The following is a 15,716-nucleotide window of genomic DNA, read 5'->3' on the forward strand; positions in this document are numbered from 1 at the left end:
AACCTTCTAATCCCTCTTCCAGGTCATTTATAAAAATGACAAACAGCAATGGTCCCAAAACAGATCCTTGCGGAACACCGCTAGTGGCGGCACTCCATGAAGAAACTTTGCCATCAACTACTACCCTCTGTCTTCTTCCATCCAGCCAATTCCTAATCCAAACCTCCAACTCACCCTCAATGCCATATCTCCGTATTTTCTGCAGTAGCCTACAATGGGTAACCTTATCGAACGCCTTACTAAGATCCATTTATACCACATCTACCGCTTTCCCCTCATCAACCTCCTTCGTCACCTTTTCAAAGAATTCAATAAGGTTTGTGAGGCATGACTTGCCCTTCACAAAACCATGCTGACTATCCTTGATCACATTATTCCTATCCAGATGTGCATAAATCCTATCCCTTACAATTCTCTAAGACTTTGCCCACAACAGAAGTGAGACTCACCGGCCTATAGTTACTAGGGTTATCCCTACTCCCCTTTTTGAACAAGGGGACCACATTTGCTATCCTCCAGTCTTCTGGGACTACTCCTGTAGACAAAGAGGACATAAAAATCAAGGCCAATGGCTCTGCAATCTCCTCCCTTGCTTCCCAGAGAATCCTAGGATAAATGCCATCAGGCCCAGGGGGCTTATCTATTTTCACCTTTTCCAGGATTTCCAACACCTCTTCTGTACATACCTCAAAGCCATCCATTCTACTTATTTGTGCCTCAGTATTCTCATCGACAACAATGCCCTGTTCCTGAGTGAATACTGAAGAAAAGTATTCATTCAGTGTCTCCCCAATCTCTTCCGCTTCCACACGCAACTTCCCCCTACTATCCTTGACTGGACCTATTCCTACCCTAGTCATTCTTTTATTCCTAACATACCTATAGAAAGCCTTAGGGTTTTCCCTAATCCTATCTACTATGGACCTTTCATGTCCCCTCCTTGCTGCTTTTAGCTCTCTCTTCAGGTCCTTCCTGGCTACCCTATCACTCTCAATCGCCCCAATTGAACCTTCACGTCTCATCTTGAGATAGGCCGCCCTCTTCCATTTAACAAGGGATTCCAATTCCTTATTAAACCACGGCTCCCTCGCACGACCCTTTCCTTCCTGCCTGACAGGTACATAATTATCAAGGACACTCAATAGTTGCCCCTTGGACAAGTTCCACATATCATTTACACTCTTGCCTTGGAGTCTACTTTTCCAAGCCACACATCCTAAGTCATGCCTCACCGCATCATAATTTCCCTTACCCCAGCTATAATTCTTGCCCTGTAGTACACACTTATCCCTCTCCATCACGAGTGTAAAAATCACCGTATTATGGTCACTATCCCCAAAGTGCTCACCTACCTTTAATTCTAATACCTGGCCTGGTTCGTTACCCAGAACCAAATCCAGTATGGCCTCACCTCTTGTTGGCCTGTCTACATATTGTGTCAGGAAACTCTCCTGCACACATTGAACAAACACTGACCCATCTAACGAATTTGAGCTATAGCTTTCCCAATCAATATCAGGAAAGTTAAAGTCCCCCATAACAACCACCCTATTACTGTCACTCATCTCCTGAATCACCTTCCCTATCCTTTCTTCAATGATTCTAGGACTATTAGGAGGCCTGTAAAAGGCTCCTAACAGGGTGACCTCACCTTTCCTATTCCTAACCTCAGCCCAAACTACCTCAGATGGCAAGTCCTCATCCATCGTCCTTTCCACCGCTGTAATACTATCTTTGACAAGCAATGCCACACCTCCCCCTCTTTTACCCCCACCTCTGACCCTACTAAAACATTTAAATCCCGGAACCTGCAACAGCCAATCCTGGAGGAGAAGAAGGAGGAGAAGAAGGAGGAGAAGAAGGAGGAGGAGAAGAGGAAGAAGGAGAAGAGGAAGAAGGAGAAGAAGGAGGAGAAGAAGGAGGAGAAGAAGGAGGAGAAGAAGGAGGAGAGGAAGAAGAGGGAGAACGAGAAGAAGGAGGAGGAGGAGGAGAAGGAGGAGAAGGAGGAGAAGAAGGAGACAAGGTTCCGCATGGTTGACAAATTAGTAAAGTTAGATCACAGGTTTCAGGGCGAGCTTGCCAATTAAATACAAAATTGGATCAAAGGCAGGAGACAAATAGGTTTGCTTTTTGGACTGAAGGCCTGTGACCAGGAGTGTTCCACAGGTATTGGTGCTGGACTCACTTTATTTTATGAATGATTTAGATGAGAATTTAGGAGGCACAGTTCTTGCGTTTGCGGATGTCACCAAATGGGAGAGGAGAGTGAAGGTTATCCTACAAAGACATATAGATTGCTTGGGTCAATGGCCTTAAGACTGGTAGATGGAGTTCACTTTGGAAAAGTGCAAGGTATTGCATTTTAGTAAGACGAACAAGGGCGGAACTTGTATAATATACAATAAAGGAAGGAGTTTAGGAGTGAAGTTGGAGGAAGTGGGTCAAGGCCTTAATGAGTACTTTGTATTGGTATTCACAAAAGGAGAAGGACATGATAGATGGATGGATGGACAGATGAAGTCCAGAGAGGGGTCTGTTGATATTTTAGGACATCGATATTTTTTAAAAAGTGCCTCATTGGATATTTTGAAAAGCATTAAGGTAAACAAGTCCCCAGAAAATGATAGGTTCTATCCCAGAATACTGAGGAAGGAAATTGCTGGGGGTTTGTTTGAAATCTCTGAATCCTCTGTAGTCACAAGAGAAATGTCAGAGGAATGGATAACAGCCAATGTCTGTATAAGAGGAGCAACAGGGATAATCTGGGAAATTGTAGGCCTGAAAGCCTTAACGGTAGGTAAATTATATGATGATGATTTTTAGGACAGGATTTCTTCACATTTGGAAGTATATGGATTTATAAGTGATAGGCAGCATGGTTTTGTGGGGCAGATTGCATCTCGCAAACTTGATTGAGTTTTACTGAGGAAGTAATATAGATGATCGTAAAGGCAGGGCAATGTATACATGGACTTTAGTAGCACCTTTGACAAGGTCCTGCAGGGCAGGCTGACACAGCTGAGCCACATGGGATGTGCACTGAATTGCTAAGATACAGAATTGGCCTCATCATAGAAGACAAAGGAGAAGTGGAAGAGTGTTTTTCTAATCGGAGATCTGTGACCAATGCTGTCCCGCAAGGATCAGTACTGGGACCCCATTGTTTGTAATATTTTACATATAGATGGAGAATGTATGTGCTCTGATCAGTAAATTTGCAGGTGAAACAAATTGGGGAACTGGGGATAATAAGGAGGATTATCAGAGGATAAGCAGGATATAATTAGGCTGGAGACTTGGACGGACAAATGGAATTTAATCTCGACAAATGTGAGGTGATGCATTTTGGAAGGTCTAATGTAGGAGGGAATTAAACAGTAAATTGCAAAACCTTTAGAAACATCAACAGACGTATCTAGGAACGTAGGTCCATACTTTCCTGATAATAGCAACATAAGTGAATAAGGTGGTCAAAAAGGCAAATGGTATGTTTTCTTTAATCAGCCAGGGCGAGTATAAAAATTGGCAAATAGTGCTGCAGCTACAAAGATCTTTAACGAGGCTATATTTGGAATATTGTGTACAGTTTTGAGCACCACACTACCAGTAGGATAGAGAGGGTTTGGAGGGGGTACAGAAATAGTTTACCAGGATGTTGCCTGGTTTGGAAGGTATTAGCTACAGAGAGGGGTTGGACAACTTGGTTTGTTTTCATTTAAACGTCAGAAGCTGAGGGAAGACTTGATATAATTTTGTAAATTTATGAGGCGCATGAATAGAATTAGTTTTCACGGCCCATGGTAGGAAGGTCAGTTACTAGGGAACATAGGTTTAAGATACAAGAGGAAGAGTTTAAAGGAAATGAGAGAGGCAGGTTTCTTTTTAAAAAAAAACAAAGTGCTAAGTGCTTGCAATGTGCTGCCAGGGGTGTTGGGAGAAACAGATATAATAACAGAGGCATCTTGATAGATAGGCAGGGAATAGCAGGGATTTTGCCTGAAACGTCGATTTTCCTGCTCCTCGGATGCTGCCTGACTTACTGCACTTTTTCATCATCACAGACTCTAATCTCCAGCATCTTCAGTCTTCACTTTTGCCAAGGGAACAGCAGGATACAGACCACGTAAAGGCGAAAGGTTTTTAGTTTAAAAAGGCATGTGACGCAGGCTTGGTGGGATGATGGGTCTGTTCTTTGAAATCAGTTATGGTAAACCAGTGAGAATATCTTTATTGGTATTGTACTTTTATTGAAAATAATGATTTTGAAAGTGACAACAGCGATCAAATGAATGCTGAAAGGTGGTGGTGATAGGACTAAAGTTTGACCTGGAGAGAAGCAGGGCACATCATGACAATCCCAGGAAGGCAAATGAACAACCTTCAACCAGATTTCTGTCAATGTCAAAATTGATGATGTACTTGACCAAGTTAACAGAAGGCAGGGCCTTGTGCAAAACTGAACAAACATTTTATACAAAAATGCACAGAAGGGAACTGATCTAATGGTGGAGTCTGCTGTGGCATAGTAAATTTGAGGGGTACAAAGTCAGCAAGATAAGCAGGCATGCCTGGTAGGAAGGAGAAGAAATAATGACACAATAATAGGCTGCTGCTTCATGCCAACAGGTACAAAGACATAGACTTGTCTAACAGGGATTCAACCATGGATTGGCAGCAAGAGACCAGGAAGGTCAAGGAGTACTGCTGGGAAAGAGATGCAATTGGGAGGACAGAGTACCAGAGAGTGGAGAAGTGAAAGGAGGTATGAAGAGAAAAGAATATGATCTTAGAATGTAAAGGTAGAAGAAGAAAATGTGGAAACAGATCAATGGATTCAGGTCTGGAATGGCAACCAAAATGCATGCAAGATCGGATTCTGATACAGCTCCAGTTCTATTACCTAAAAACCTGATTACAAACAAAGTAGACCTTTAAGTGAAATGACTGTTTCCTACATTGGTAAGATCACAAGATTATTACAGTTACTTAGCTTTAAATAATAGTCAAAAATTCTATTGCTATAGGCAGTTAGCAAGGGATTACTGGTCTACTGGACCTCAGTAATCTGTATAATCTCTAGTAAAGTGGCAAATAAAATACTTGACCAGTCAAACCACTGCAATGCTCAAAAGTGGAAAAAGATTTGCAGCATTTTTTCATTGTTGCAATATTTTTGTGTCTCATCAGACTTTTACAAGTCAGACTACACTCCACACAAACACAACAATCCTCCAAAACCAACATGAGCCGAAAATTTGTGGAACAAATCCGCACATGCAACAGGAATTTACTTTTCTGGTTATTTCCCCAATTTACCAAGCTTGCACCTTTGAAGATGTGGTTCACCTCAGGACAATTTGCAGGAATACTAATTCAAGGAGAAATCCAATATTTCTACCACATAAGAGTGATGATTGATATTGCCATGAAAAATAATTTTTAATTGATGCATGCACCATGGTAATGTGTCTACCAACTACAGTCCATTTGCCAGCCAATCAGTACTCCCTTCGTATGCAGTATAAATGCTTGTTTTCCTCTTAGATTGGTATCGCTTGCAAAATGTGCTAATGGGGTACATGATGAAAAGCTTCAACAAAATGTCTTTTTTCTCCAATATTCCTGCATCTATATTACTAATAACTAAAAATATAGTTCTCAGTCTTCAGTGAAAGTTACAGTAAATATCCCATTATAAACATTCAGAAATTTGAAGCAGCCAAAAGTACTGAGGAACTAAAAGTTAATTGTGTTGTTTTGACAGGGAGATCCACCAGTACTGAACCCCTGTATTACCAAGTGGTAACAGAAGAATTGCCTCAGTGGAAAGTAATTTACATACTGTTTTGGTGCTGGAATCATAGGCTCGCTGATGTTTGAATTCAGAGGGACACCAGTAAAGCCAGGAGGGGGTTTACTAACAGGGGCAGTCAATCCTGGTGGAGGAGGAAGGTTGGATGGTGGGCTCTTCACTGGTAATAAGTTGTTAAAACCTGGATAAAAAATAAATTCAGAATTAAATGTCTAAAATTTGCTCAAACTTTAAATTGCTTAAACAAAAAAATACCTTAGTTACCATTACAATTTAGCATTATCAAAAGCAAAGAATTCATTAGCTCACTCCACTGAATCACAAGCATTTACCTCTATAGTGTTTAAGCCCCACCTGCCTTGTCAGAAACTTTTATTTCCATGCAGTTCTTTAGCTGCCAAATGTTGATTCAAGCACTTACCCATTCTCCAGCACACAATCCTTAGAATCTCATGTCCATAAAGAGATGGCTCCAATTTAACTCGAAACATTTAGTTCTGACAAATAAAATTTCAGTGACCCAAGTTTTAAAATGACTGAAGGTTACATACAGTGTCAGAAATATCCATGTCAAACCTGAAACACATTTTAAAACAACGCAGTGCACTGTTCAAATGATGGCAGACTTGAGCCTTGCTATATCTTGTGACATGTCCTTTGTAGAGATGTCAACAGCAAGGTAGACACTTTAAATAACCTTCCAATCTACTAAAGATTTTGAACATTGTTGACCATTTCTAGTTCAAAGCATGGTCACAAATAACACTGCTTATTTCAAGCTCTGCATTGGCTGAGTTGGGACTCCCACAATAGTTAATTGCAATGAAGCTTAGATTTTTGAACCATCGTGTCATATTTTATATGATATCCACCTACGCCATTGGAAACAATCCAAGCTTGTTTCACTTTAATGAAATAGTGTGAAATGCCAGTGTGAAGGCAAACACAGCACCATCTTATCAACATTAAATTGCACTTAATGAAACGAATGACTAATTCACTTTCTTATATTTGACCATTTGAAACAAGAGCATGGGGAAAATGATTTGCATACACGATAAGCCTCCACTGATTGTTTCCTTTCCGATTCCCCCTTGGTAAACTAGTGAAGTCACAGTGTGCAGGATGTTCTAGCTAGGTGGATAAAGAACTGGCTGAGCAACAGGAGACAGTAGTAGTTGAAGTGAGTTTCTCGAAATGGAGAAAGGTGACCGGTGTTCCACAGGGACGAGTGCTGGGCCGCTGTTGTTTGTAATATACATAAATGATCTGGAAGAGGGCACTGTTGATCTGATCAGTAAGTCTGCAGATGACATTGGTGAAGTAGCAGAAAGCATAGGGGACTGTCAAAGAATACAGGAGAATATAGATAGACTGGAGAGTTGGACAGAGAAGTGGCATATGGAGTTCAATCAGGCAAATGTGAGGTGATGCATTTTGGGAAGTCTAATTCTAAGTCTAATACTGTTAACAGATGAGCCTTGGGAAGAGTTGATAAGCAGAGAGCGCTAGGAGTTCAGGTCTATTGTACCTTGAAGGTGGCTGCACAGGTGGATAGAGTAGTCAAGGCGGCATATGGTATGCTTGCCTTCATTGGTCGGGGTATTGAGAATAAGAGCTGGCAGGTCATGTTAAGATTGTACAAGACATTAGTTCGGTCGCATTTAAAATACTGTGTACAGTCCTGGGTTGCCACATTCTCCAAAGCGTCCACATCCTTTTGGTAAGGTGCAGAGAAGGTTTATGAGGATGATGCCTGGAACGTGCAAACGGATTGTACAGAACGTGCAAACTATGAAGAGAGGTCGACTAGGTTAGGGTTTTCATTAGAAAAAAGGAGATGGAGGGTGGACCTGATTGAGGTCTACAAAATCATGAAGGGTATACACAGGGTAGATAGCGATAAGCATGTTCCCCAAGGTGAGGGATTCAATACACGTTCAAGGGGAGAGGTGAAAAGTTTAAGAGGGATATACACGGCAAGTACTTTACACAGAGGGTGTAGGTGCCTGGAACGTGTTGCCAGCAGAGTCGTAGAGGCAGGCACGGTAGTTTAATTTAAGATGTGTCTGGACAGATGCACGAGTAGGTGGGAAGCAGAGGGATACAGATGCTTAGGAATTGGGTGATAGGTATAGATAGTGGATTTGGATCGGCTCAGGCTTGGCGGGTCAAAGGGCCTGTCCCTGGGCTCTAATGGCCAGAGTAGCATGGTTTAATACTTCAGTGGAAGGCTAATAAACCATTCCCTTAGCACCCTCACTGGAATGGTAGCCTAGACCATTCACAAAATTCTTCAGGATTCAAACCCACAACCAATGAACACAAAACAAAGCAGCAACCAAATCATCCAAAGTCCAAGCAATTTGTTTAACAAGTTAACACATTATAGGAGCATATTAAAACTTCCATACAAAACTTTGAACTGACAGCAACAGATAGTCTCATGTTCCCCTCCTAAAAGTCTAATGTATGTCCTTATTCAGAGATGTAATTTCCTGGATGCAAGTTTGCTTACTGAGCTGGACGGTTCATTTTCAGACATTTCATTACCATACTAGGTAACATCAGTGAGCCTCCAGTGAAGCACTGGTGTTGTGACCCACTTTCTATTAAAGTGTTTAGGTTTCCTTGGGTTGGCGACATCATTTCCTGTTCTCTCTCAGAGGGTGGTAATTGGGGTTCAAGTCAATGTGTTTATTGATAGAGTTACGGTCGGAATGCCATGCAGCTAGGAATTCTCGTGCATCTCTCAGCTTGCCTTGTCAGAGGATGGATGCGTTGTCCCAGTTGAAGTGGTGTCCTTCCTCATCTGTATGTAAGGACAGTAGTGATAATGGGTCATGTCTTTTGTGGCAGTTGATTTTCATGTATCCTGGTGGCTAGTTTTCTGCCTGTTTGTCCAGTGTAGTGTTTGTTACAGTTCTTGCAAGGTATTTTGTATTTTTGCTTGTTGTCTGTATAGGGTCTTTCAAGTTCATTAGCTGCTGTTTTAGTGTGTTGATGGGTTTGTGGACTACCATGACGTCAAGAAGTCTGAGTAGTCTGGCAGTCATTTGAGATGTCTTTGATATTGGGGAAAGTGGCAAGGGTATCTGGATGCATTTTGTCTGCTTGTTTGGGTTTGTTGCCGAGAAATCAGCAGAGTGTGATCATTGGGTACCCGTTCTTTTTGAATATGCACTTAATGAAACGAATGACTAATTCACTTTCTTATATTTGACCATTTGAAACAAGAGCATATTCAAAAAGAACAGGTACCCAATAAACACAGTCCACTGATTTTTCAGCAACAAACCCAAACAAGTAGACAAAACACATCTGGAAACACTCACCACTCTCCGCTACAAAGACATCTTGGACAAACACGCAGAAAACTAGCCACCAGGATGCATGATCAACTAGCCACAGAAAGACATGACCCACTATCACTCGTATGCTTACGTATAGCTGAGGAAGGGCACACTTCGACTAGGGTAACACATCCATCCTAGGACAAGCCAAACAGAGAGACACGACAATTCCTAGAAGCATGGCATTCCAACTGGAAGTCTATCAACAAACACATTAACTTGGACCCCATTTATCAACCTGAGAAAAAGAATAGGAAATGACATCACCAAACCCAAGGCAAAAAACTTAAGAGCAAATAGAAAGCAGGTCAACACCAGTACTTCACTAGATGCTCACTTACGTTATCTAGTATGGTGACGAAACGTCTGAAAATGAACCTTCCAGCTCAGCAAGCAAACTTACATCCAGAACCTCAACCTTAGCTATAAATCTTCTCAAAATGTAATTTTGTAGCTACAATATCTGAAATTCACCACTCAATCAGTAATTGGAAAATTGGACTTCAGATTGCACTACGGTTGTTTCAGAATGTGTTATAACCCAGAATAAATGAGTAATTATTGCTGGGTTAGCAAGCTGCAGCCAGCTGAGTGTTACAAGGATCAGCATGTGTGCCTGAACTATTTACAATCCAAACGAATAACATGAATGAAGGGACTAAGTGCTACATTTGACAATACAAACATAGCTAGGAAAGCAAACTGTGAGGAGGGCACAAAAAGTTTACGAAGTGATATCGATTGGTTAAGTATGTTGTGGCTTAATGACATGAATTTGACTGTTTTTGAAAAAGAGGAGTTTTACAACAGAAGTGCTGAGCTGTCTACTCAGCCGGTAAACAGGTTGTGAGGCCTTGAGGTTATCTCGAGACAAATCTATTTTTCTGAATTTGTCTTTTTGCCAAGTGATATGTTTATCGAATATACTGGAGCAGTTAATTAGTAATAGTTATTGTATCTATTATTTGTTAATTTTCCAGTAGAGTTAAATGGTGTTTAACTAAATCCTGGTTTGCTCAATAGAGTAGTTTGACCAATTGAATTCCATCTGGAATGCAGCACATTACAGTTGCCTGTAAAATAACAAAAAGATAGGGTCGAGGCTACCACCATGGAATATTGAGTGTGTGTCTGACCAGGTCCATAACAATCGAACAAAATTTAGCAAATGGAGACACTATGGAAAATTGTGAACACATTTGATTTGAAAGAATAGAAAAGCACATTATTTCATCAAAAGGGTCGCACAAGTTTTGCATTAGAGGAATACCAGTGCACCTGCTATATGAATCACAAAGATTAACTTTCTAGGTCCAGCAAATGATAAGGAAGAAAGATAGAAGGTTAGCAATCATTGCATGCGGTATCATGGAATGTAAAAGATAGCTTTGCTACAATTGTCTCTCCTGATGGGGCCACTTCTGGAGTGATATTTAAAGTTCATCTGCTAATTTGAGAAAAGTTATAAATGCATTTGAAACAAATTCAGGAAAGATTCACTTACTAATTCTTGCAAAGGGAAAAAAGTGAGGACTGCAGATGCTTGAGATCAGAGTCAAAGAGTGTGGTGCTGGAAAAGTACAGCTCGTCGGGCAGCATCCGAGGATCAGGAGTGTCAACATTTTGGGCATAAGCTCCTCAGATGCTGCCTGACCAGCTATGCTTTTCCAGCAACACACTCTTGATTCTGATTCTTGCAAAAGAGTTTTTATGAAGGTTGGATAAATTGGACTTGTACCCATTGGAGTCAAGGAGGATGAAAGGGGATTTTATTAAAAGTAAATAAGGTTCTGAGAGATGGATGCGAAAAGGATGTTTTCCCCCTGTGAGAGACACTAGAATTAAGGGACAGCCTAAATATAAAATCTCCAATTCAAAATGGAGATGAGAGATATTTTATTTTAAAGTGCTGTTGGCTTCTGGAATTTTTTTTTCCCCTCGAAGCAATGGAGGCTGGGTCATTTTACTTTCAGGCCAAGTTAAGCATGTCCTTGATTGAAAAGGAAGTCAAGGACACAGGGAAGACTAGAAAATGGAGTTGAGTCCACAACCAGATCAAATGCTGGAGCAGGTTGGAGAGGGAGCACAGTGAAGTTACTTAGAACACAGAACATTACAGAGCAGTACAGGGTCTTCGGTCCTCTATGTTGCACTGAAATCAATCTGAAGCCCACCTAACCTACACTATTCCACTTTCATCCATATGCCTATCTAATGACCATTTAAATGCCCTTAAAGTTGGCGAGTCTACTACTGTTGCAGGTAGTGTGATCCATGCCCCTACTACCTCTGACGTCTGACCTATATCCATCACCCCTCAACTTAAAGCTGTGTCCCCTCAGACTAGCCATCACCATCCGACAAAAAAGGCTCTCACTGTCCATCCTCTGATTATCTTATGTCTCAATTAAGTCACCTCTCAACCTTCTTCCCTCCAACGAAAACAGCCTTAAGTCCCACAGCCTTTCCTCGTAACACCTTCCTTCCATACCAGACAACATCCTAGTATATCTCCTCCGGACCCTTTCCAAAGATTCCACATCCTTCCAGAATGCAGTGACCAGAACTGTACGTATTACTCCAAATGTGGCCATATCAGAGTTTTGTACAGCTGCAGCATGATCTTCTTGTTCTGAAACTCAATCCTTCGACCAATAAAATCTAACACAGTATGCCTTCTTAGCAACCCTATAAACCTGGATGGCAGCTTTCAAGGATCTATATACCTGGACACAGATCCCTCTGCTCATCCACACTACCAAGAATCTTACCATTAACCCAGTACTCTGCATTCCTGTTGCTCCTTCCAAAGTGAATTACCTCACACTTTTCAGCATTAAACTCCATTTGCCACCTCTCAGCCCAGCTCTGCAGCTTATCTATGTCCCTCTGTAACCTACAGCATCTTTCATTACTATCCATAATTCTGCTGAAGTTACTGTCATCCACAAATATATTACACCATCCTCTTCTGCCCTCATCCAGGTCAGTTATATAAATGACAAACAACAGTGAACCCAAAACAGATCCTTGCGATACACCACTAGTAACTGAACTCCAGAATGAATATTTCCCATCAACCACCACCCTCAGTCTTCTTTCAGCTAGCCAATTTCTGATCCAAACCGTTAAATCCCATGCCTCTCATTTCTGCAACAGCCTACCATGGAGAACCTCAAATGTCTTACTGAAATCCATATACACTACATCATCCGCTTTCCCCTCATCCACCTGTTTGGTCACCTTCTCAAAGAACTCAAAAGGGTAGGCATGACCTACCGTTCATAAAACCATGTTGACTATCCCTAATCAAACTATTCCTTTCTAGACAACTATAAATCCTCTCTTATAACCCTCTCCAACACTCTTCCCAGAACTTAAGTAAGGCTCACTGGTCTATAATTACCAGGGTTGTCCTACTCCTTCTTGAACATGGGAACAACATTTGCCATCCTCCAGTCTTCTGGCACTATTCCTGTAGACAATAACGGCAAAGATCAAAGCCAAAGGCTCAGCAATCTAGTCCTTGGCTTCCCAGGGAATGAGAATAAATCCCATCCAGCCCAGGGGACATATCTATTTTTACACTTTCCAGAATTGCTAACACCTCCTTATGCAGCTCAATCTTGTCTAGTAGCGTGTATCTCAGTATTCTCCTCAACCACGTTGTCTTTTTCTAGTGTGAATAATGACGAAAAGTATTCATTTAGTGTGTCCCCCATCTCCTCTGACTTCATGGACAACTTCCCACTATTATGTTTGATTGGTCCTAATCTTACTTTAGTCATTCTTTTATTCCTGATATAGCTACAGAAAGCCTTAGGGTTTTCCTTGATCCTAGCTGCCAATGACGTCTTATGTCCCCTCCTGCCTCTTCTTAGCTCTCTTTTGATCTTTTCTGGGTAACTTGTAACTCTCAAGCGGCCTAATTAAGCCATCACATCTCATCCTAACACAAGTCTTCTTCCTCTTGACAAGAGATTCAACTTCTTTAGTAAATCACAGCTCTCGCGCTCGACAACTTAATATTTGACAAGTGCAAATCAAAGAGAGGTCCAAAGGATGCACCACAGGTTAGCAAGGCTGTAATTTAAAACAAATATTTTATCTAAATGGATAAAACTGAAAGGTAGGAGCTTAAGTTAAACCGTAGCTCAATACCATTCCAGCACTACATCACTGTATTACAAAAAGAGTACAGATGTTGGATAGGTTACCAAAAGAACTTGAAAAGATGAGACCAGAAATGCAAAAGGTCTGCATTTACTTTTTAAAAATGTCTATGTTTTCCATAAGCCATTTGAGACGGTCTTTAAAATAAAGGAAGGTTTTGACAGATAGATACAGAGAAAATGTTTCCTCTTGTGGAGAAGACCATAAACTAGAAAGCACCTGTCTAAGATAGCAAACAAATAATTTCTAGGGCGAATTTAGAACAATCCTCTTCATCCAAAGAATGCTGAGAATGTGGAACTCACTATCATTAGGAGTGGGTGAAGTGCATAGTTTGGATAAATTTAAAGGGAAGTAAAACAAATGGAGGGAGTAGTGAATAGATTACAATAATAGAAGCTTGAAGTAATCCTGTACTTTTTATCTTCTGCAATCCATTGCAAATGTTACCCAAATCTTTATTTTTCCTACAATTCAGACCACCATATCCTCAAACAAACTTGTTAATCTTTAGCACTGACTTCCATTTTACAATACTCAAGTTTAATTTCAAGTTTAAAAACAATGCTCAAAATGGCATCCTGGTCAAACATTCATGTTAGGCCGAAGGGCCTGTCTCGCTGCTGTACTGTCTATGTTCTAGAATAATCATTCAAAATAATACCAAAAATAATCATTTCAACTTCAACGTATTTACACTGTGACATATGTATTTCAACTTAGTCTAGCATTTCTAAAATTCCTACCTGGAGGTGGCATTTTTGTTATAGCTGCATTCCCAAGCGCAGGAAAATCTTCTTCAGGTAAAGGACCTGGATCATCATCAATTTTCTTAAAACCCGGTGGTTCCTTTAGTGTACATAAACTTGCACTTTCAGGACATAGTTTGTCAATGTGACCATTCAATACACTGGAAACAGGTGCACTCTGTTTAATTTCTGGAACGTTCTCCTTTTGAGCTTTATTTATTACAGTATCACTACCCAGAGCAGAAAAAGAATTTTGTTTCTCACCCCCTATCTTTTTCTTTTTACCAACTTTACAAACCGTCTGCGCTGAAGTTGTTAACAAAGAAGAAATATCTAGCATTGTCGGTGCACTTCTGAACTCTTGAGTTGTCAAACCACTGCCATCATCCTCTTCCTCATTATCCGACTTTAAAGCAGCTTTAGTTTTTGCTTTTGCGCCGTGAGTGGATAAAGATTTTTTAACAGTCTGATTAGAACTGTTGCCACTGGAATGGGCAGTTTTAAAACTACTTTTGCCGGAAGCAGTGATCCACGCAGATCCAGATGTAGCTGTAGATGGTTTTTGTTGTTTAATTTTAGACACAAGGGCAGGAAAGTCCTCCTCCTGAAAAGTGGTATTTTTCTTGGCTGCAGAAGTATAAGTTGGAGTAAGGCCTGTGGTACTGACATGTGCTGTAGCAGATAGGCTTGGAAATTCATCTTCATTTAAACCAACAGGAACTAAATGATTAGAACTGTGAAAAGAAAGAAAAACGAATTGTAGGTAAGTGTGTGCCTGGAAAAATCTAAACCACTGATCAGATTCCTTCCATTTGCACCAAATAATTAATCCTATCTCATTAAATCCCATAAGAATTAAATAACTTTAAGGACTTCAAATGTAATGTTGCATTTGATGTTTGTCTATGGTTCAATGCAACAAAGGTGATTGTTATATCATTATTGCAAATGGTTCACGCACTTTAGAGTATACTTTCATCTTTAGAAAACTCATTTTAATAATTGAAGTCAAAAAAGTGTGAACAAAGTCAGCATGTTATTCCATTTTAAAATGTCTGAATTGTAGACCTAACACTAACTAGGCAGATGGAGAAACTTCAATACCTGGCTTAACTGAAAACTGCAATGCAAACGAGAGGAAACTGATCCTTCCCCTTTGCTGAGAAACTTTGGAAATCAAAGCTATATAAAAGGGACTCAGCCACCAAGCTCAGTGGTTGAAGTTTAAATCTGGTGTGGATGCAATTCATTAAATCATAGATGAAGTAAATGATAGTTGGACAGCCCTGCTCTTTAAGAAGAGAGTAAGAAACCTAACTTCATAGTTCAGTGAATGGAATGCAGATCTCAGTCTGAATGCAGTGAGGACACAGAAGCTGGAAGGTTGCAGAGTTTGAAATTAGTGGAAGAATCTGCAGAGTTTATACATTTACAGTTGCCATAAAGCTGTGGGTAGTCCTGTAGAACAGAGACGCCCTCGGGATTCAGGTACTTATTTCTTTGAAATTTGGGGCACAGGTAGACACAGGGTGGGTAAGGCAGCAACTAGCATGCTTGCCTTTGTTGCTCAGACCTTAGAGTATAGGAGTTAGAATGTTACATTGAGCTTGTACAGAACATTGGTGAGGC

At 40.6% G+C, this 15,716-nt stretch overlaps 1 protein-coding gene across 2 annotated transcripts in view; it reads right to left on the reverse strand.

Moving 5' to 3' along the window:
- Positions 1-15,716, reverse strand: part of znf598 (zinc finger protein 598) — a 72,641-nt gene that overhangs the window by 20,235 nt on the left and 36,690 nt on the right. For both annotated transcript variants that reach the window (XM_043711100.1, XM_043711101.1), the window contains exons 9-10: positions 14,085-14,821; positions 5,843-5,993 (exon numbers count right to left, since the gene is read on the reverse strand). In XM_043711100.1, the coding sequence (XP_043567035.1) occupies positions 5,843-5,993; positions 14,085-14,821 (888 nt within the window). The remainder of the gene's footprint in view (positions 1-5,842; positions 5,994-14,084; positions 14,822-15,716) is intronic.

The sequence above is a fragment of the Chiloscyllium plagiosum genome, chromosome 21, assembly GCF_004010195.1.
Source record: "Chiloscyllium plagiosum isolate BGI_BamShark_2017 chromosome 21, ASM401019v2, whole genome shotgun sequence".
NCBI classification, from domain to species: Eukaryota; Metazoa; Chordata; class Chondrichthyes; order Orectolobiformes; family Hemiscylliidae; genus Chiloscyllium; species Chiloscyllium plagiosum.